The following is a 22,315-nucleotide window of genomic DNA, read 5'->3' on the forward strand; positions in this document are numbered from 1 at the left end:
CATAACTGAGTGACACAGTGCATTGGTATCATCTATGAGGCACTGCCTCTGGACAGCCATGCAAGCCACAAACCTCTTACCTTGGAGTTGAGAGATGGAGGTGGTATGGTCTAGGTGAAAATATAATGCCACTGCATTGTACAGAGGAACAGTAGGTAATGAATTTAGTCCCATGTTTTTTGAGGTGTTTTCCTTACAGAGAGGCGTGAGAGCTATCCTTCTCTGTGAGGAAATGGTGCATGGGGGAGGGAGAAAGGAAATCAAATTGGTGATGACATAGGACCTAGAATTAGATGGCTTTGTTCAAAAGATTCCATTATAATTATTATTTTTGTGTGTTTTGCAGTTTCCATCTCGGCTGCATGCCCTCTGTTACCTCAAACTGGGAAAACAGTTCAAATTGCAGCCTTAATTATTAATAGTTTGTCTTCCTCTGGGTGCTGTGTTGTGGCCCGTTTTGAGGGTAAGCTGTGAATCTTTCCCATACTTCTTAAGTGCGCCTCCTGGCGGCTCCACTGAAGAATGGCATTGATTCTGCTGATAAAGTAGTGCATAGGCTTGATCCTCCAAACTCCAAGAGAATAACATGCTCAGCGGAGGAGAAGGAACACCGTCCAAAATACATCTCTATAAATAGGGCAGTGTGTCATTTTTAGTTGATAGAGAAGTGTTTTTACTTTTTTCATACTTTCAGGCTGCCTAGGCTAACCACATCCTTTTACGTTTTCAGCCTGTATATTATGATGCTGAACCAAACCCTAATATTACAATAATAAGGATAATTAAATGTCATTTTATGAACTTAGAAAAATAAATGCCTAAAACAATTTAAAATAAAATATTTATAAAAAAAAACTTCTGCCCAACCTGTCTTTGATTTTTAGCTCCTTTTTTTCTTTGACCCTTTCTCCCTCAGTCTGCTATTTTCATTATTTTTATTTGAATTATTTTTCCATCTAATCCAACCCAATCTTAAAAATGAAAGTATTGCGCTTAAAACGTATTTAACTTCTGTCTCACACAGAATCACAGAAACCCCACAGTGCAGATAGAGGCCATTTCCTGGGTCTCGCCACCCGCTTGGGAAGTGGGAGCCAAATCCCAATAAAATGGTCCTTGGCTAAGAACAGGATTCAGTGGCTGTTTTTTCAGCCAGTTGAGGGTCATAAATATCACCATGTGCATTTTTGCTACAATTTTCTTGTGTCAAATACAGGAGCCCACTGCTCGATTAAATTATACCAACAGCTGGGAAGTGAGATCACACCCTGATGAGACAACTTGGCACCACACAAAATGGCTAATATTGACGTTATTGAAGCCTCATGCAAACACCTTTCTTAATGCTATCGCTTTTACAAAACAAGGCAACTAATATACATAAAAAGAGTGCTTACAATTTGGTAGGAGATCTTTCACACTCTTGGGATAAACTTGTCACCCACTCCTCGTTGTGTATCCTCGATTAAGTCACCTTTGGGTGGGATTTTTTGGGGGTGGAGCGAAGATGACCCACGCTTACTTTGTGGTCGGTCCCTTTTTCTCTGACATGATTCATTCTTCTTTTGCAGTTGTTTGTTGAGCAGCGCAGAAATAATCGGTAAAAATGGCAGACAATAATGTTGTTAACAATGGCAAAGACGGGGCTGGCCAGAGCACGGAAGACGTTTGCCGGGACTACCTGCGCAATGTCTGCTATCGCGGCAAGACCTGCAAGTACCTCCACCCGGACATAAATGAGGTACATGACCTAGGCGTGAAAAAGAATGAGTTTGTCTTCTGTCATTACTTTATGAATAATGTTTGTACCCGTGCAAAGTGCACATTCATACACGGGACAGCAGAGGATGAGGAATACTACAAAAAAACAGGGGAGCTTCCCCTGCACTTGCGCTCCAAGGTGGCTGAAACCTACGGTCTGTCAGTTTCTGACCTACCTGCTGATAAAGGTGAGATTCCAGTATGCCGTGACTACCTTAAAGGTGACTGTCAAAGAGGCTCAAAATGTAGATTCCGGCACTTCAAACGTGACAATTCAGAACATGAAATCAGACTGTCACGAGACCCCCCACTTTCTCAGCCATTGCGTAAATCTGATCGAGTGGATAATGACAGTGGCATCAATTGTTATGAGTATGACCACCGCTTGAAGAGGAGAAAGTTGGAAGGGTTTGAGTTTGAAGTGTACGAGTACGATCTCACAAGTCGACGGCCAGTTGACTCCGGATACCTGGAGGAGGAGAACCTTATGCTGCGAAACCGGAATGAGGAACTCAAAAAGCAGGTGTCCAATTTGATGGGCAACAATGAGGTGCTTCTGGAGCAGAATGCGTTTCTCCGCAACCAAATAAAGACAGCAATGGTGAACTCCTTGCCCACAACGACAACTGGGAGATTCAGCCACTGCACTTCCCCAGGGGTTAAGACCAGGGGACTTTGGGAGTAAAACACTTCCAAACATTGCAAAATCTGAAAATTAATCCAATAGTTCTAATGGGCTGACTTCCAAAATTCTCAACATCTCAGCAGTGACCCTATATGTTTAAATGCATCAGAGTCTCTGCTCCCTGTGACATTGGGTGGGAGGGAGGGGGGTGCTATCCTTGAGGAATACTATTCAAGTCCTGAAACGTACTGTTTATTGCTTCAGTCTATTCAATCAAGGAACATACCAAGCTTCTTGACAATTTGAAAAGGCCCTGCAGAAAGCATCTATGGATTTTAGCTGGAATAGCTTTTGCTTGATGCTGGCAGCAATGGCTAAGTGAAGTCATAGTGGGAAAAGTTGTTACTTGGAAGAGGCGTTGAAAGCTTGCACAAATGGTAGTCGCCCAAAGTAGGGTCAGCATCATAGGAAATGCAAATCTTTTGCAAACTTTGTTGAAATACAGCTTGTGTCTTAACACCATACCTAGTGCAAAAAGCAATGTATAAAACAACAGGTTACTTTCAAGGCCGTACTCACTGTGTGTGGAGGAGTGCTACCACAGACTTCGAATGGTGATCTGGGTTACAATGTATTTGGGACCAGAATGGTGGTGGCCATGCTGCCTTTGGACTGAGCTGAGCCAGACTGAAGTATACCAACATCAGTGTTCCAAAACCTCTCTAATTGAGTGATCTGGAACAGCTTCTAACATGTCTGAGACAAAAATGTAAACCATTGCAAAGGAACTCTGATAACGTTACAATACCATTCAAGTTAGTACCCTGAAATCCAATGACACAATAAAGCTGCAATGCTTTTTTTTCTCCTAAGATGTGCTGCCTTGCAAACCGAACCGTGCGGCTGGCATGTAATGAAAGAAAGCAAATTATGTGGGTTATCCCTATGTTGTCCAAAATGGACACACTTTTTTAAATAGAAAATGTATAATGGTAGTGTAGATACCGCACCCATTTTGACTTTTTGGCAATCTGCACATCTTGACTCACATTGAGCAATTCCCTCCCAACCCCTTGAAACAATAGAAACCCTCATTATACTTATTCTCTTTCTCCCCCCCCCCAAAACACACACACATCTGAGAACTTGTAATATCATAAACGACAGTAATACTGGGTAATGGTCACATTGGATATCAGCAGTTAAATGCGCAGGTACCAGATGCTATGGAATTCCTTTCTATCCTGTTATTCCAAAAAGTCATGAGAATTTGCAGTTCTAAGGGTGCATAGGAATAAATGTAAGTATTCAGTGAAGGAGGCTGTGTAACTGAAATCTGGTGTTATTTCTATTCAGTTACTCTAATATTGTGTACATTGTACTTGTAATCTAATAATGTTTCATAAAATGGTATCTGGTATTCACAGTTTGACGACACAAGATACTGGATCAGCGCATGGCGGTATCAGTATGTCCCCAGTTCTGTTATACTAACCAATCTCTCAGCCTCAGTAAGAAAATGCCAGACTTGGGACAGGAGCGGAACTTGTATGCAAGGAGGCGCATAATGTCACTGCTTGAGAGGTACGCTTTCAGAACTGAAACGTTCTTTGGGTCTTATAGATGCCTTTGGCAGTTTTGAATGTCACGTGTTCAGCTTACTGCTACTTAACATCAGTATGCTGAAAATGCTCTCTTTCCCTCCCCCAAATATATTTAGTATTACACAACCCTGTGTGAACTTGCTGAATGAGCTTAGTTGTTTGCCTGTGAATATTCGGGAATAATATTATTAACCCTTTCCAGCCAAGAAAGCCAGGCCCAGCCTTCGAATATAAAGACCAGCAGCTCCAAAATATTATATTTTTATGATGATGTGTTTATACTATAATGGCTGTAAGCTCTCCAGACACATTTTATGTCTTTGGCAGATGTCAGTCAACTTAGTATGGACACTAGTATACCCAAGGTGCCCTGGAACTCCACTAGGATTAGTTTCACAAGGCATTTACCAAAACACCCACAATGCAGTTTCTTAAATATGCTTGGTGGGTTTAAGAGACATTAGACTTCTAGTGAGAAAATGGCTGTGATGCTCAATTATTAGGACCATGTGTTTGTGCTATACATAGTCTCAATAATAGTCTTTTTCTTTCTCTTGCAGCTCTCAGTCACAGTAGTTGTAAAGCGTGAAGTTGATACAATTTTTGTACTTTTGTTTTACACCATACTAATTGTGGTATATTAATGCAAAAGGAGTTGAGGTCCATAGGGCTCGGCACTTGGGCAAAAGTGCTTTTAAGTTCCATTTTAAAAAATAATGGACTTCCATAATAGTGATTTGCTAATCTCGAATACATATGAGTTATGACAATTAAGCCACATTTATATCCCTTTTTAGAGTTCCGTTTTTCAGTAGTTTGAGTTCATTATCCCATAAACATTGTACAGTATTAGACATTGTTGCATTGAATTTAAATTCTTTGAAATGGTTAGTAGATTAATAGATGCTGCAGATGACGAATAGTCTGGATATTAGAGGCCATAAAATTACTGATCTGCACTTTCATGCCTTTATTTTGTGGGCTGGAAAGGTTTAATGATGCAGTATATATGGTAATTTATTATATATACTGATTGCTACGGTATTTGTTACCGTCAGTGCTTTTCTTTGCGATTACGTCAATGTTCTTTCTCAAGGTTAATCTTTCCACTGATAGAAAGACCTTCAGGATTGCAGATACTTAGTTTAAATCAACAGAGATTCCTCCAGTATGTAGGGGAACCTACATTGAGATCACAGGCCCCTACATTGAAAATTGGCCACATCTTAAAAAACATAAAAGATACCTTTTTTAATTTGTTAATACCTGCCATCTATTAAATCCTACATTGATACCTAACCCCCTCCATTTACTGTTTAATTGTGCGCCTTTTAAAAGTAGAAATTTCTGAAAGCCTATTGGTGAGTGTATTTAACAATAAAGTAATTTTTCACTTATTAAGTGCATTGTCTTTTTATTCTTGCACAATGTGCACAGATCAGAGCAGGGTAGAATTGGTGTTCAGCTCACCCAGAGCTACTCATGTGCAGAATTGGCAGGAACCTGAGTGCAGATCTGCCCTTTTGGCTGAGAAATGCCTAGGGACATTTTCAGGTAGGGGAAGACAAGAAATTTCACTGAAATTAATTTGTTTCACATGTCTGATTCGAAAGGAGACGCTACATAAACTACCTGTCCTACGTAATCAAGAGATCAACAGGTGATTCTGAGAGTCACTTTTACTTGAAGATTCTTGTATGATTTAAATATATTTGAGACTAGTCAAATATTCAGGATGTTGGGTGTGTTTGAAAATATTGCCTTGATTGACATGTCTTACATGTGACTTTTTGTACTCATCAAGGTGGGAGATGTTAGGATTAAAGATTGAAACAATCCCATTCTAGGCACCCAGTGTCTCAAAATCAAGCAAGCCCCTTGTCAGGTACAGCTACAGAGTAAAGCTTTTTCTACTCGAGGTTTTCAAACTTTTCAATGTAGCAAAGTGTTGCAAATATTGACATACCCAAGGACCACCGGCCCCAAACCTAGCATCCAAAAGAGTGTCAGCTACCCAAAGGAAATGGTTATCATTGTAGCAAATGCACTTATTAGTGTTCAGTGACACAAATAATGTGCTAGTAAGTCACAAATAGAGAAATCTGATGACCTTGTGGGCCCTGGTATTGGGCCAGAAATTCCAGGCCAGAAGCGTGAGTACGGTCGGGTTACTCACGCATCTGGCCGTTGGAAATGCCGGCGTTCAGCAGGAACAGCGCATGCGGGGAACGCTGGCATTTCCAGACCCGAGGTCTATTCACAGCGCGTGCGACTGCACAGGCAGCGCTTGCGCAGTGAACTTTGTAGATTTCACTGATGGATTCAGTGAGGGTAAGTCCCTAGAACTTACACGTGAAAAAAGCAAGTGTAAAGTTGTTCATTGGCTGGGGAAGGAGATATATTTTATGGAGGAGCTTATGAAATGCAATATTTAGGTTTGGGAAAGGGAGGGAAGTTATTTTAAGAAATTTTAAGTAAGTTTTAAACTTTAATTTTTTTTTTTTTTTAAACGGATTTTCAGAACGGTAGGTAGAAGGAGCAATTGTGGCTGTGTGAATGGAATGTGAGAATGAGTTATGTATGTATGTCCACATATATTCCTTTACGTATATGTATGTATGTTTTATATTCCTTTACTAATGTGTATGAATGTATGTTTTTAATTATGATTTTCCAATAAGTTACTTTCTCTGAAAGTCATAATTAAATAATACATTCATACACATAAGTAAAGGAATATATACATAACACGCAAAGGAATATATACAGACATACATACTTTCAGAAGCTCCACGATAATAAATATCTTCCTCTGGAGCAACTGTACCCATGCTTTTTGCATGTGTAACTTGTAATGACTTGACCTCACTGAAAGCATTAATGAAAGCGGCGAATTATACTGCGCACGCAGAGGACAGGAAATGCCGGTTTTCCCCACATGCACTGTGCATGCTGAAAACCGGCATTTCATCCAGCCAGATGCGTAAGTACCCCGACTGTACTCGCGCATTTGGAAGGGAATTACTGGGCCAACATTTTACATGTCAATAAAATGAAAAATTTAACAATTGCACGACTTGCCCCCTCGCATCTGCGACTGAGGGTCCAAGGAGGTGCATTGCGCAAGAGGTCATCATCGTACGTATCCTCACACTGTTCCCTTTGGGGAACTGTATGAAGTGGTGGAAGGATTTATGGCCGTGATTAACGCTCATTCCGTGACCGTAACCATCTTTGAACCAGCCATTAGGGTGGTTAGTCCTATGGCGGGAGGGTTTTACGGGCTCCCACAACCCATCTGAGGGGGGGGGGGGCCACCAACACCCACGGACGCAAGTATCCCGCTGGATGTCCACCCAGAATTTAAAGTTGGAACTCCGACTCCACTTGCCGGGACTGTCTGGAGTGGGGTTCAAAACCCTACTCCTTCTGGCCCAGCGGCGGGGATGCTTACTGCTACGCAAAAGGCCCACTCCGCACAAAAGGTGACACCCATACGTTTCCTGCGCCTTTTCCCTCCCCGTGACTGGAGCCCTATGCTGCCATTTCACGTTGCTAATCGGATTGGGCCTTTGTCATAGCGGTAGGATCCCCGCCGCTGGGCCAGATCAGGGTAGGGTTTCGAACCCCGCTCCAGACAGTCCCGGCAAGTGGAGTCGGAGCTCCGGCTCTAAATTCTGGGTTGACATCCAGTGGGATATTTGCGTCCGTGGGTGTGGGTGGCCCCCCCTCCTTGTATAGCTTGTGGGAGCCCGTAAAACCCTCCCGCCATAGGACTAACCGCCCTAATGCCTGGTTCAAAGATGGTTACGGTCACGGAATGAGCGTTAATCATGGCCATAAATCCTTCCACCACTTCATACAGTTCCCCAAAGGGAACAGTGTGAAGACACGTATGACGACGACATTGCTAAATAAATAAATGGAATTTAAAAAATTCTTTTAGGGCTTTTAAAAGTCTTTAAATTGCTTTAATTCTGTTTAAAACTACTTCAGATTACTCAAAATAATGTAAACATTTTAAAAAGTTTATGAAAGTTACCAAAATCTTCAGAAAACTTCCAAAAACCTATTTAAACTGCTGCTTTGCATGTAAAAATGGTTAGCAGCTTGACAGAAACATTGGGGGCGTGTCCAGTGAAACTGAGACCTCAAGGGGCGTGTCTCACTTGCACTGCACGCTCCTGACTTCGCGCTGGCTGCACTCCTGGGCGGCGTGACGTCATACGCTGCCCGGGATTCTTCTTCTGGAAACACCAATTCCAGGCGTCCCTGGAGCTGATCGGCAGTAGCGCGGGGTAAGTGTAAATACGGGGCTTGCACACGCTGCAAGCCCCGTTCTGGAATTTCTGGGCCATTACCTTGCAGGCCTCTCAGATAGAGGCTGATCAGAGGTTGGGGCTAATGAGTATCCATTTCTCACGCCCAGCCAGCCTTTGCATCTCACTGAGTAAGATTGCCATTTAATACTAAACTAGAGGCGGCTTGTGCTGTAGATCCACACCAATTATAATCTGAGCTGAGACGGGCCAAAGTTACTTCACGTAGAACCCTCGAGAGAAAAGACTTTCATTCCATCAACCTGAACTGGATTTAAAACTGGTTCCTGATCCCAGTCCTGCCAAGATCAGAAGCTCCTCACCTGGGGAATCAGGGGTGAGAACCTGCCTCTGAAGACTCCATAGTATAACATGATAGTGTAATTGAGAGATTTAAGGAAACTTTATTTTTCTCTGCCAATTTTCTTCTCTTGCTTCCTGAAGCATTGACTCCTTGTTCGGGTGCAGTTCCAGATGCACCAGGTGCCCTCCGATACTTTACAAGGTGTCCATTATTCATGTGTGAGCCTAGACAGTGAGTGTTAGGCAGGGTATTTAACCGTGGGGAGTATCACAGCCAGACCCAATCAAATCAACTTTTATTGTCATTGTTAGTGCACAAGTGCAGTACAACGAAATGTAGGCTTGCGGCTCCCGAGAGTGTACATTTAGATTAAGACATTTAAACATTCAACATACATTTGGCTTGTAATACATTAACATAACCATATCCTACCTGCACCCAACGTCCACGTATGCACATTTCAACCAGTTATCTCTGGATAGTGAACAGCAGCCCTAGCTGGCATTCCCCTCCTCAACAAAGACATGCAGAGGCCAACTGCAACCCCCAAACCACTCCGCAGACTGGGATCAGCTCACGCAACAAAGGGCAGGGAACAAACCTGAGAAATGTTTTCTCCCAACAAAAACACAATCTGCCTCAGTGCTGCCTGATGGTCCCGTGCTTAGGGGTGGTTTCAGATCTCAGTAACTCCCTAATATTTTGAGATATTTTACTCCCAATTAAATTTTTAAATCAAAATAGCTGAGTCAGACCATGGTTGCTATTTTGTTTTGTAAATATGTAACGAATCAAATTCCTCATTCTGTTTTGGTAGTGATTTCTTGCTTGACACTGTCAAATCTATATAAAAATTCTGCATCTCACGGAAAGTCTGACGTGTCTAAGATTCCAAAGCGTGGCTCAAATTTCACATTCACTAAAAAGCAGCAGTCATAAACACATGAATACTGACAAACAAATACATCGAACTTCACTGTCTCCAAAAAAATTCCCATTTTGAAAAAAGGGAACCAAGCACATCCCACAAAAAATGAGAAACTCAATGGATGTTATGAGAGTTTTCCCATTTCTTCTCTTAATTCTCGCCCCAACACACACACGTGCCATTTTAGAGACTTCTGGCATGGAAACATTGATTCCTCAACTTGCGCCATCTCCTCCTGTGCACTACTATCCTATTTTTCAGAAGCCTCGTTGGCTTTACCCCTGTCACACGCCTTTCCTCTTTTACCAATCTCTGCCTTTGTTTTGCTTCGCAGAACTCCCATTGTTTTCTTAGGCCTCCATTTGCGATATTTTTGGGGCCTCGCGTGTTTATCTTTGTGTGTCATGCATATGTGCAATTTTGCCAGGCCAGGAGGCTTTTGCATCCCAGTGGCAGATCTGGTAATGTGCTTTTGAGGTGGAGGAGACAAGAAGATAATCAGGTCACACAGCAAATAAAACAGAAGCAGCAGGACTGAAGAGGAAAAAAAAGAGCAAAAAGGTAGAGAAGAAAAAGTGAGTAGACGTGAGAATTCAGAGAGCCAAATTGAAGATTTAAAAAGGAGAAAAACGTAGCGACAGCAGGAAAAGAAAATCGAGGAACACTGAGCTAAAAAACAGCAAAGTAAGAAACACTAGGATTAAGGAAGGAAGAGTGGGAAGCAGTAGTAGACTGGCATGTCAAAAATAAGGCTGAACTTATACTGTCACTTGATAATGCATTGATTTTGGGTACACAATGACGTGAAAAGTGCCAGTATAACTCAAAGTCAGGTCCTGAACTCTAGGATGGAAATAGGAATTGTCTGAATTTTATATGATTTTAGATAAGGTAAATGGGATTTTAAAATCGCATTAGCCAGCTGTGGTTCTGGGGTGACTGAAACATCCTTTTATTCTGTGGCCAGTACACGTGGATAGCTGCATGCAATCGGCCTTCTTCAACTTAGTTAATGCAAATATATTTTTTCTGCTTGTTTCATATCTATATCTGGCTGGCAAAACACAGTCCATTATTTATGGTGGGATCTTTCATGGTCTACATTTGTGAATTCATCTCCGTACTAGCTGTCAAATAATGTAATTTCCTCTGTTATTGAGTGTTAAAACCTGGTCTAGCTGGGAGAGTGAAGACCATCGAGAGGAAATACAATTCCAAGCTGTTAACTTGTTAATAATGTATTTTTAAGTCTGCTTGAATCTTCTTTGTTGAAGCCAATCTTCAGAGCAACTGCTTCTACATCAACGGAAAAGACCTTATAATTCAGGAACTTTCTTGTGGTCTTCTCTTCAGTCTTCTATTTGCCACATCTCTCTATATGAAGGGGGTAATAAAGGCTCAAAGAATAATCCTACGTATTTACTGCCAATGGCTGTGTTTCTAAGGACTTTCTGAGAGGAGCTGTAAGAATAATGGACGCTGTCTTTTCAAGGAGTCAACCCCCCTCCCCATTTGGCTGTGGTGTAAGTTTGATTATTGTGCTGTATTGTATCTTGCCAATCTTTTTGCTTCTGTATTACTTTGTCTTGAAATAAATCTGGACAAATTGTTTTTGCTCATATGCAGTGGTCTGGTATTGTTCTACGTTCTGACGTCACCAGGGAATGTGGTAGCTAACTCGTGTATTCTCCAGTAAATGATTTACTATGATCAGGGTTAATAGTTAGACCTGGGCTATGCTAATTCGCACAAGGCAGAGCATAAAGATACAGGACTGGATTCACAAGAGACTTGGTTCGCTTATGGAGATTGTAGTCCAGCCATAAAGACAAGAAAAGGTGTTGGGATAAAAATACAACCTGTAGCAACCACCTCCAGGGGCCATCTTAAACTGCCTGGGCTTGGCAACAGATGGAGTATAAATCCGGCCCATGATTGTGTCTATTAAACATCCATCAATTTTTTTTTCTTTGAACATGTTAGTTTTGTTTTTACTCATTGGTTGTCTTGGAGTGGGAACAAGAAGTCTCGGAGCAGGGCTGCGGTAAAAATAAGAAACCGCGCTGCAGATTCCAAACTGCCCATTAGCATCTCCACCAGATATCTCCCAATATTTTTTTTAAAAATCTGGGTGAGATGAATTAAAACTTAACTTCCTTACCCTGCTACTAGCTTGTCATCATAGACATGTAAGATTTCACAAGAATGAAAAAGCTACAGATCCCCTAATCTGGTGTTCCTTTTACGGATACAGATATATTTTTCTATGCACACAGATTAACTGTTTAATTGATTTTGTTTTTTAATTACCATACTAAAGTTTTTCCCCCTTTAGCTACTCCCAGGCCACCGTGCATACTATCCCTGACCACACAGGCACGCCTGTGATCAGCTTCCAGTCCTCTGCTATTGCATTTCTGTAACTGAAAGTGGGAGAGTCATTGGAGTTGAGTTGCATTGTTTTTTTTTAAATGTCTTCTCCTGGGAAAGCCTCAGTTGAGATCAAGAGTCGCAGATTAACTAAAACTGGAACTTGTGATCTTTGTTACCATTCATGAAATCATGTCCCTGTTTACACTGTCACTTATTTTGAGGGTTGAATACATTTCCCTTTCAGTTAACAAAAAATGCTGTGGGAAAATTAAACTACATAATCACCAGACAGGATTGTGTTGAAACAGGATCTCTCCATAATATCAGTGCAGTCCCAGGATGAGCAATCTTTCATCTTCAAGTGTGGTGTAACTAAAGCAGGAATGTGCCAAGTTTTTTTTATTACCTTTTGTGAGCTACATCTGGATACCATTGAGCCTCGGGGCTCTGTATAAAGTTTAAACTCATGTTTGCATTAATTTGCAGATGTATCATGTTGCTGATACTAACAGATTTTGGTGTTCTGATTTAGGATTTATCCACCATTGAGGTAACAGCGCTGAAAACGGCACTTTCTAAATCTCCAGGTATCCAAAATTCAAGCAGGACAAACCCAACAAGTAAGAAATATTAGCGCAAATAGAGCTGAATTTTGAGGTCGGACTACCGGGGCTCGGTAGTTGCAATTGACCCACTTGCCATAATTTGTACATCTCAACATTAAGAGCTGCTATGATGTTTCTGTTCCAAAAGCAAAAAAATCGGCTGGATTTTTATGAACTTACATGATTCGGTAAGGACAAAAGTCTTTGTGTCATGTACTGAAAGTAACCAATTATCTCAATTTAAATTATATATAGGCGTCTTCTACCCTCCGCCCCCCCCCCCCCCCTTCCTTTTTAGGTTCCCAGGCCAAGATGACGGGCAGGCACTGGTCCCTGGCCTCTGCTAATGTTAATAAGCGGCTACTAGGAAGTGCGCCAAAACAGGAGGATTCGCTTAATTTGTTTTCTTTCTCTCTTCCCACCACCCCTCCCCCTGCCCAGCTTCAGTTCAGTGCCTCGCCCCATGAACCCAACTGAGATTGTGGGCATTCTTCACATTGTTCTAATTATATTTGCTAATGTGCTTTGCTCTAATTATATTTTATAATGATGCTTTAAGTGATTTCAGCTGTGGAAAAGGTTGCTTATGTTTCAACATTTGTCATACAAATACATTGGACGGTATGTGACCTATCAAGCCCTCCAGTAATGCTGTTCCATAACAAGCCACTGGGGGGAGCAGGTTAACTATTGCTCCAAATTTTCCTTCCCTTTTCAGGGCAAAAGGCTTGCCTGCTCAGGTAGCCTGACTGCGATCAACAACTTAACTGTAGAAAATTGAACTGTGGACCCTACCCCTCTTTTTATATAGAGTGGCAGCACAGCACTATGCAGTACCATCTCATTTCTGTATATTTTTAATATTCTGAAAAGATTTTGTATTTATACTTTTAAGGACGTGCAACACCACTCGAGATATGAATATTTTATTTCTCCAAGGTGCCAATGCTGCAGCTATTTACAGATGAAGGTATGAACTGGATAAAGGACTTCCAAGTGGTGGATTACTGAGCATACCTTTTCAGGTTAAAGCATTATGGGTCAGCTTGGATCAGCTGGTAGCACTTTAGCCTGAGTCAGAAGGTTGGCGGTTTGAGCCCAACTCCAGTGCAGTACAGAGGGGGTGCTGCATTGTTGGGGGTGCTGTCCTTTTGATGAGTGGATATTGAAGATCCCATGGCACTATTTGAAGAAGAGTAGGGAGATGGCCAGGCCAACGTTCCTCTCTCCGCCAACACCACCAAAAAAAAAAATCAACTGGTCATTCATCTCATTGCTGTTTATGTAATCTTGCTGTGTGCAAAATGGCTGCTGCATTTGCCTACATAATAACAATCACTGCTGTTCAGAGTAATTCATCGTATGAGGCGTTGGCGCTATATAAAATGCAACTCTTTATTTCAGCTGATACACTGAGGTTTAAAAATCACCTCATTACATAGAATATTACATAGAACGTTCAGCACAGAAACATTGCTGAGATCTCCAGTATATTATCTAATAATACTATATAACATTAATATATATTAAACCATTATGAAACTGTTACTCTGTGCTGTCTTGTCTTTTTCCTCCCCATATTCTCCATATTATCTTTAATTTATATATTGTCTTTCTATTTTATCATTTAGTTTTGTATAAACTGCAATAAAACAGAATATAGATATAAGAAAGAATTGTCTAGTTTTATCTAGTAAATGTACCTGTTTTCCTGTGGCTCTGTGACTTGTCTATTTTGGAGCAGGCACCACACTGTTTAAAATCCATCCTAAGGCTGATTTTTTTAGCAGAGTGGGAGACAGATCGTTGGAGTCTGATCTGACCGGGTCTGAGTGAAGGATCAAAATTTTGATGTTTTTCAGCTGACTGCTTACGCCAATAATTGCAAAGCTCCCAGCAAGATAATTATTAGCAGCCAAGGTAAGAGCATGCGCAGAAAGAAAATATTTGATCATTGGAATTCTGAGGGTTAAGCACAAAAACTGAAACTCTCATACCTTATTTATAGTCACAAATGGAAGACAAATTGCCAGAAAAGGGGATTAAGTGGCTCCTGTTTGCAGCTGTCTAGCAAATTTAGTGCATTCATTGGCGGCATTGAATTTAAATAAATAGAACATGGCATGTTGCAAGCTGTTCTGCATAGATCCTTTCACCAAACTAATAGCGATGAGGAAGCTCTGAATCTTTAAGAGCTGCTGGAAGGCATTACCTGGAGCAAGTATGAGAACATGCACTCATATCCAAGGCTCAGTGCCTACCATGATTGGGTTGTAGAGAGACAGGTGGCTGCTGCTGACGCTCTGCAGCCCCAACTGGTGGAACCACCATTTAATGGGACATGATGTGTGCTCATGCTATGGTCCGGAGAATTGTGGGAATGCACTAATACAACTTGTACTGAATTATGCTGCTCACCACATTGCTTGTGAGGAGTTACTGGTACTTGCTATCTGCCTTGTGAAGGCTTATCAGTTGCTTATTGCCCAACCAGTGACTTCTATTTGGGGAGGGAGGGAGGGAGGAAGGTAAGCAGGGTCTCCTTGTGGACTGAGTTGGCTCCAAGATAACATGCCTGATGATGGAAGATTGGAACCAAGTCAGTCATCTGGTGGATACCTTTGCCAGGCTGGCCCACAGTGCTCCAGGGCACTAATGGTGATTGACCAGCCAGTCTGGCTCATTAATGGGACCTGTAGGGGTTGGCCTCTCATTCGGGTCTGGGATGCTTCCCATCCAGCTCCTACAAGTAAATGGCTTAATGGGTAGGGTGGTCCCTGCTGGTAAGGCAATGGAAAGCTTACTAGTGTTCTGTTCTAGTAAACTGTGCAGTTTTAGCTGGTTAAAATCCAACTGCCTTGCATGCACTAAGGGTTGCTAAGCATTGGCTCTTGCCAACCTGTGCCTAAGCTCTTTGGATGTAGGTAAGTGGGATGTATCCTCGGATTTTACAGAAAAGCAAATTAGAGAGGCGTGTTCGATTACCTGCATGAAGACAAAAAGTGATTGTAACAATTATCATTTGATAACTTACTATTTTAGAATTAATTGAATAACTACTTTTAGAACTGAGGGATCATTCTCCACAATATCTCATCAGTGATGGTAAGACCCAGAACATTATTTGACGTCCAAAAAAGTGTTTAACCCTTGCAAGGCTCAGGAGTTACGGGATTTTTACATATACATGAAAACGCATGGACAACTTGCTCTCTTTGGTGTTTTTCTAATTAATAATTTATGTCCCAGATAAGTGATTGAGTTTGTTTTCCCAGTGGAACTGCTTTTTAACCGCCTGTATGCACTTGCTTGGTTTGTCAGCTCATAAAGCCTGCCCAATATAAGCTCGCCTCATCTGTTTTGCTCGTATTGTTCTGTTCTCTGTCTTTGGTTTTCTGCGTTCTCTTTTCAGCCCTCTATTTGATTATCCACCTCATTCTGCTCTTTCCTATCAACTTAAAGTATACTCTTTCCTTGCTACGCTACCATTTATCTGCTTCTTGCCACTTTCTTGTACATATGCCTCTGTGTATGAATCTTATTTTTCTTTTCCAGGGCCTTGACTCCTGCTGGGATACAACTCCATGGCCACCACCGGCTCTCCAGTATCTTGCCCAAATGAGAATTGTCCATGTATGAGACGGTGAGTATTGGCAGGCTGTTTGAACTTGGGATAGCACAGCACAAACCGATCCTGTCCTAACCCAATATTCACCGCAAGCACATACCTGCAGGGTTATGGATATCGATAAGAAGCCAGAACCCTGACTCTTATCTCACCCCTCCTTAATGCATATTGTGTAAGTTGGCTGTTGTGTTTGCCTATATAACAGTGACTGCACTTCAAAAGTGATCCATTGGTTGTAAAGGTCTTTGGGAGGTCCTGAGGACGTGATAATAAGGTGCTATATACAGGAAACTTTCGATTTACCGGCACCTAAATAACCGGAAATCTCGGTTAACCGGCAAAATTCAGGAGTAGGGTCATACTTGATATTACTTGCCTTACTCGATCTGTTGCTGTGCAAGGGTGTGGCTGCAGCTGTTGCTAAGCTACAGAGACGCTTGGAACCTGTGGCCATTGTTCTGAACCTGTTGCTAAGCAACAGGGTTTGTTGCTTTATACAGAGCTCTCAGCTCCGTATCTTTTACTATAGCTTTCGGTTATCCGGAATTTTTGATGAACCGGTGCCGGATTTAAAAAAAGTTTCCTGTAAAAGTGCATTCGTTCTGAGATGTTGAGCCCAATTGTAGTATCCCTACTACTCTGCCTGAAATCAGGTAATTGAGCACAGATTGGAGATTGAACCTCGGATCTTCTAGGTTCAGCTCAGTGTCACATTTACTCACTAAGCCATTGGGGGAGCTCAACATAATGCTCCGAATGGCATTCAATGTTCACTCTAGTTACTGTAAGTTGACAATGTAACTCCTCCAAAACACTATGTTGCTAGCCTCAAAATAACAATCACTCTCAGTGTTGCAGGATTGCCTTATCAGAGCTTGACATTTACTGCTTGAACTCCAGTAGCTATAAACAGGTAGTGCACATCTCATGATGTCCTTGAAATGGTGTTCCTACACAAAATGTCCATTCCCAGCCTGTTTCTGACCAGTAGGTTTAAACACAGGAAGATGAGGGTGAGAGACACCATTAAATGTAGATATTGCTGCCTTTTTAATTATCATCAATTGATATCCATGTAATATCAGCTCATCTGCACCATAAATTGGGTAATTTTCATGGAGTGGAATTTCAGGAGAGGAGGGGTATAAAAGAGAAGGGGGGGTGGGGGAAGGAACTTCTCCCTAGTGCCATCTGTTGCAAAACAGCGATCAAATTCCTTACCCCTTCCCCATTTTCTTCTCTCCGTATGGTGCTGATTCCTGCAGGGTGCACAGTTCCACAGGTATGGGAAGCCCTCCTGCACCTTACCCAGTGGCCACTTTTCAGTCTGGTCATGCCCATTAAGGGCATCATAGACCCTGTTCTCACTGAACATCCACACATGTGCCCTTCCAGCAGAAGGTGACTGGACAGCAAATGGGAGCAGGATCCTAGCTGCTGTTTTTTCTCCTCCCTGATACATTGGTAGTGGAGCTAATTGTAGTGTTCCGAGAAAGAACTTGTATTTATATAACTCATTTCACAACCTCAGGACATCCTAAAGCACTTTACAGCCAATGAAGTACTTTTTGAAGTGTAGTCACTGTTATAATGTAGGAAACGCAGCAGCCAATTTGCGCACAGCAAGCTCCCACAAACAGCAATGGGATAATGACCAGATCATCTGTTGGTTGAGGGATAAATATCGGCCAGGACACCGGGGAGAACTGCACTTGCACTTGCTATCTCTCTCCACACCTTTAAAAACCTCCTCAAAATCTACCTCTTTGATCATACCTTTTTCAGTCACCTCCCCAACTTCTCTTTTGCTACCGCTCGGTGTCCATTTCTCCTTTGGGAAGCACTTTGGGACGTATTGTACATTAAAGATGCTATATAAATGCAGGTTATTGTTGAGCCATCAGTGGAGTTTTTTGTTTGTGAATTCCGATCATTGACCTCTGCTCATTGCCCCTGAATCCTTGTCACTCAGAGCAAGGAACCAACATCCAGGAATTGAACTGTGCTGTGGAAACTGGAATATCTTGTGACCGGTGGCGCTGGTAGGAAGATTTTTTTTAAATCCGCTCTCCGCTCCCCACCACCTTTATAATAAAATTTTTAAAAAAAAACAATTTTGAGCCATTGCAGCTTTAAAGGTTCCACTGGAAAATGGTTCATTGAAATCTTGTGTGCATATGAGGCAGGCTGAGCTGATGATGCCTGTGAGGTGATGATGTGGATGGTATTTAAACAGCAGCAGTCTCATTGTAATGCACAACATCTGGTACTCCCCACAGTCTGTTTCAGAGACCCATGTACTGTAGTGTATGTGTTTCCTGCTCTTTCATTGAATGTTAATCAGATTAAACTGGTCATCTGCTGAATGCCTATCATTAGGAATTAATGTCCCACGCCTGTTAAGCAAAAATACAACTCTCACTTCTGTCACATCATTGTATATCAGTTATAGCATTGTCTTTTTCTGTGAATCGCCAGTGTATCAAACTTTCGTTTTTTCAGAGTTAACGTTTCAAGTCGATGACCTTGGAACCTGGAACGTGAGCTCAGTTTCTCTCTCCACAGATGCTACCTGACCTGCTGATTATTTCCAGCTTTTTCTGTTCTTAGTTCAGATTTCCAGCATCCGCAGTATTTTGCTTTTGTTTCATTTTTTTCAAACTGGTTAACAGTTTTATTCCTTCAAACAGCTACACCCATCAAATCAACTGAAACCTGTAGTAAGCTCTGAGCTTCGTGTGGCTAACAAGAGCCTTGTTTATATTATGGCTGCTTCCTCTTGTCAGCATCGCATTCAGTTTCAATTAAGATGATCTGAACTAAGTGGAAACTCCCAAAGTTTGTGCTCTTGGCTGCCCAAGTGCAGTTTGACACTAAGTTATCTCTGGTAAAAAGCACCGACCTATAATGGGGCTTGCATAGTTTCTAGTTGTGACAAATGGCCCAAAATGTTAGCCTCATTTTTTTTTTATTGAATTATCTTCACCCAGCCCATTGCTTTCCATCCCCACAGTAAATGCCCAGCGATTGACATCATTATTAACTTTGAATACCAGCCTGAACAAATCTGCTTCACAGCCCAGAACAGCTCCAAGGTCAGGAGGTAATTCTTACTCTGAGCTTTGAACCGAGTACTTGCACCATGAATTCTTGACCATTTAGCGTCGTTTGCAACAAACACATTTTTCAGCTGTAGTATGAATGTGGTAATTTTATATAAGGTAAATTCACAGCCTGTTAGAAACTCGGGTTACAGATAGGCAACTGGGAAATTTCCTCTTTCGGTTGCTATGGAGCATAAATTGCCAATAAATATAACAGACAATTGATCTTTCATGGTATTACTCAGAGAGGAAAATAAAATCAAAATTGATTCTTCCTGCAACTGTCTCTCTCTTGTTTTTTCCTACTCTAATTCAATCTATGTTGCTCTGTCTTTCTGTTGTTTTTCCACTCATTTTTATCTCTTTCTATGGATCTCTCATACTTTTTTCATTGTGGTATCTATCTCTCTATTTGTCTGACTCTTTCTCATTCTCACTCTTTGTGAGAGGATGTATTCGTGATCAATATGCGTCAGCTGGCTCAATGGTCGTACCCCTACCTTCCAAGTCAGAAGATTATGGGTTCAAACCCCATCACAGACTTCACTACATAATCTGGGCTGATGTTTCAGTGCAGTACTGACAGAGTGCTGTATTGTTGGTGGTGCTGCCTTTTAGATGAGCGATTAAACCGAGGCCTGGTCTGCATGTTCAGGTGAATGTAAAAGATCCCATGGCACTTTTTTTGAAGAAGAGCAAGGATATCTTCCAGTGTCTTGGCCAACATTCCTCCCTCAACAACACCATCAAAACAGATTAAATGGTCACTGATCTCGTTTGCAAATTGGATTCTGCATTTGCCTACAAAACAAATGACGACACTTCCCAAGTAGTTAATTGGGTGTGAAGCGCTTTTATATGTCCAGAGAATGTGTGATGCACTATATAAATGCAAAGTCTTTCTTTATACAGAATTGCAAATTTTGCCTCAATGCTGTAAAGTACAATTTCATTGGATATATTGTTTTGTGCTGATTTGAAATTGTTCATACATTTTGCAATATATTGAAATTTCTGTTCAGCTGTCGTATCTATATTAATGACTAATGCTGCTATAGGTCCAGTATATTGGGTGACTAAATAGGTGCTGAGGAATATCATAGAATCATAATACAGCACAGAAGGAGGCCATTCGGCCCATCGAGTCTGCGCCGGCTCTTTCGAAGAGCAATCCAGTTAGTCCCACTGCCCCGCTCTTTCCCCGTATCCCTGCAATTTTTTCTCCTTTAAAGTGTTTATCCAATTCCCTTTTGAAGGCTACTATTGAATCTGTATCCACCGCCCGATCAGGCAGCGCGTTCCAAATCCTAACCACTCGTTGCGTAAAAAGGTTTTTCCTCATGTCGCCTCTGGTTCTCTTCCCAATCACCTTAAATCTGTGTCCTCTGGTTATCGACCCTTCAGCCATTGGAAACAGTTTCTCTTTATTTACTCTATCTAAACCCATCATGATTTTAAACACCTCTATCAAATCTCTTAGCCCTCTCTGCTCCATGGAGAGCAACCCAGCTTCTCCAGTCTATCCACGACACTGTATTCCCTCATCCCTGGAACCATTCTAGTAAATCTCTTCTGTACCCTCGCCAAAACCTTCATGTCCTTCCTAAAGTGTGGTGCCCAGAATTGGACCCAATACTCCAGCTCGGGCCGAACTAGTGTTTTATATAGATTTAGCATAACTTCCTGGTTTTTGTACTCTAGGCTTCTATTTATAAAGCCTAGGATCCCATATGCTTTCTTAACTGCTTTGTTAACCTGTCCTGCCATCTTTAAAGATTTGTGCACAAGCACCCCCATGTTTCTCTGTTCTTGCACCCCCTTTAAAATTGTACCATTTAGCGTGTATTGTCTCTCCTCATTCTTCCTACCAAAATGTATCACCTCACACTTCTCTGCGTTTAATTTCATCTGACATGTGTCCGCCTATTCCACCAGCCTGTCTGTCTGTCTTGAAGTCTATTACTTCCTCACTGTTTACTACAGTTCCAAATTCCGTGTCATCTGCAAATTTCGAAATTGTGCCCCGTACCCCCAAGTCCAGGTCATTAATGTATATCAAAAACAGCAGTGGTCCAAGTACTGACCCTTGAGGAACGCCACTGTATACCTCCCTCCAGTCCGAAAAACAGCCATTCACCACAACACTCTCGTTTCTATCCTTTTCTATCCTTTAGCCAATTTTACATAAGAACATAAGAAATAGGAGCAGGAGTAGGCCAATCGGCCCCTCGAGCCTGCTCCACCATTCAATAAGATCATGGCTGATCTGATCCTAACCTCAAATCTACTATCACTACATCCCTCCTGAACCCATGTGATCTCCTGGGAGAGGCGAAAAACCAGATGAAAAAACCCAATGGCCAATTTGGGAGAAAAAAATCTGGGAAATTCCTCTCCGACCCATCTAGGCAATCGAAACTCGTCCAGGAGATCACTGTCCCTATATTTTCTACAGTACTTACCTTCTGTAAAAGGTGATCTCCACCCCAGCCAGGAACAGGAATAGAACCATCTCCTGAAATCTAACACATAATTAGAACACAAGAAGTAGGAGCAGAACCAGGCTACACGGCCCCTGGGCCCGCTCCGTTACCCACAGGGCCATGACCGTTCCGAACATAGACTCATGTCCAATTTCCTGCCCGCTCCCCGTGACCCCTAATTCCCTTTACTTCTAAGAAACTGTCTATTTCTGTTTTAAATTTATTTAATGATGTAGCTTCCACAGCTTTCTGGGGCAGCAAATTCCACAGACCTACTACCCTCTGAGTGAAGAAGTTTCTCCTCATCTCTGTTTTGAAAGAGCAGCCCCTTATTCGAAGATTATGCCCCCTAGTTCTAGTTTCACCCATCATTGGGAACATCCTCACCACATCCACCTGATCAAGCCCCTTCACAATCTTATATGTTTCAATAAGATCGCCTCTCATTCTTCTGAACTCCAATGAGTAGAGTCCCAATCTACTCAACCTCTCCTCATATGACCACCCCCTCATCCCCGGGATTAACCGAGTGAACCTTCTTTGTACTGACTCGAGAGCAAGTATGTCTTTTCTTAAGTATG

General features: G+C 41.9%; 2 protein-coding genes across 10 annotated transcripts in view; both read left to right on the forward strand.

Moving 5' to 3' along the window:
- Positions 1-5,387, forward strand: part of LOC147097071 (zinc finger CCCH domain-containing protein 10-like) — a 31,470-nt gene extending 26,083 nt beyond the window's left edge. For all 4 annotated transcript variants that reach the window (XM_085972852.1, XM_085972853.1, XM_085972854.1 and 1 more), the window contains one exon: positions 1,572-5,387. In XM_085972852.1, coding sequence (XP_085828978.1) covers positions 1,607-2,446 — 840 coding nt within the window. In that variant the 5' untranslated portion in view covers positions 1,572-1,606 and the 3' untranslated portion in view covers positions 2,447-5,387. The remainder of the gene's footprint in view (positions 1-1,571) is intronic.
- LOC147097070 (zinc finger CCCH domain-containing protein 10-like) overlaps positions 1-22,315 on the forward strand; it is an 83,597-nt gene that overhangs the window by 54,508 nt on the left and 6,774 nt on the right. For 2 of the 6 annotated variants that reach the window (XR_015074476.1, XR_015074478.1), the window contains exons 1-3: positions 7,854-16,162; positions 18,120-18,189; positions 19,161-19,250. The gene's annotated coding sequence lies outside the window, so the exon portion shown is untranslated. Of the gene's footprint in view, positions 1-7,840; positions 16,163-18,119; positions 18,190-19,160; positions 19,251-22,315 lie in introns of those variants that run through there. The other 4 variants (XR_015074474.1, XR_015074477.1, XR_015074475.1 and 1 more) reach the window with 3 other exon arrangements.

The sequence above is a fragment of the Somniosus microcephalus genome, chromosome 33 (assembly GCF_052327205.1).
Source record: "Somniosus microcephalus isolate GS21.2 chromosome 33, FLI_Smic_1.0, whole genome shotgun sequence".
Classification (NCBI taxonomy): domain Eukaryota; kingdom Metazoa; phylum Chordata; class Chondrichthyes; order Squaliformes; family Somniosidae; genus Somniosus; species Somniosus microcephalus.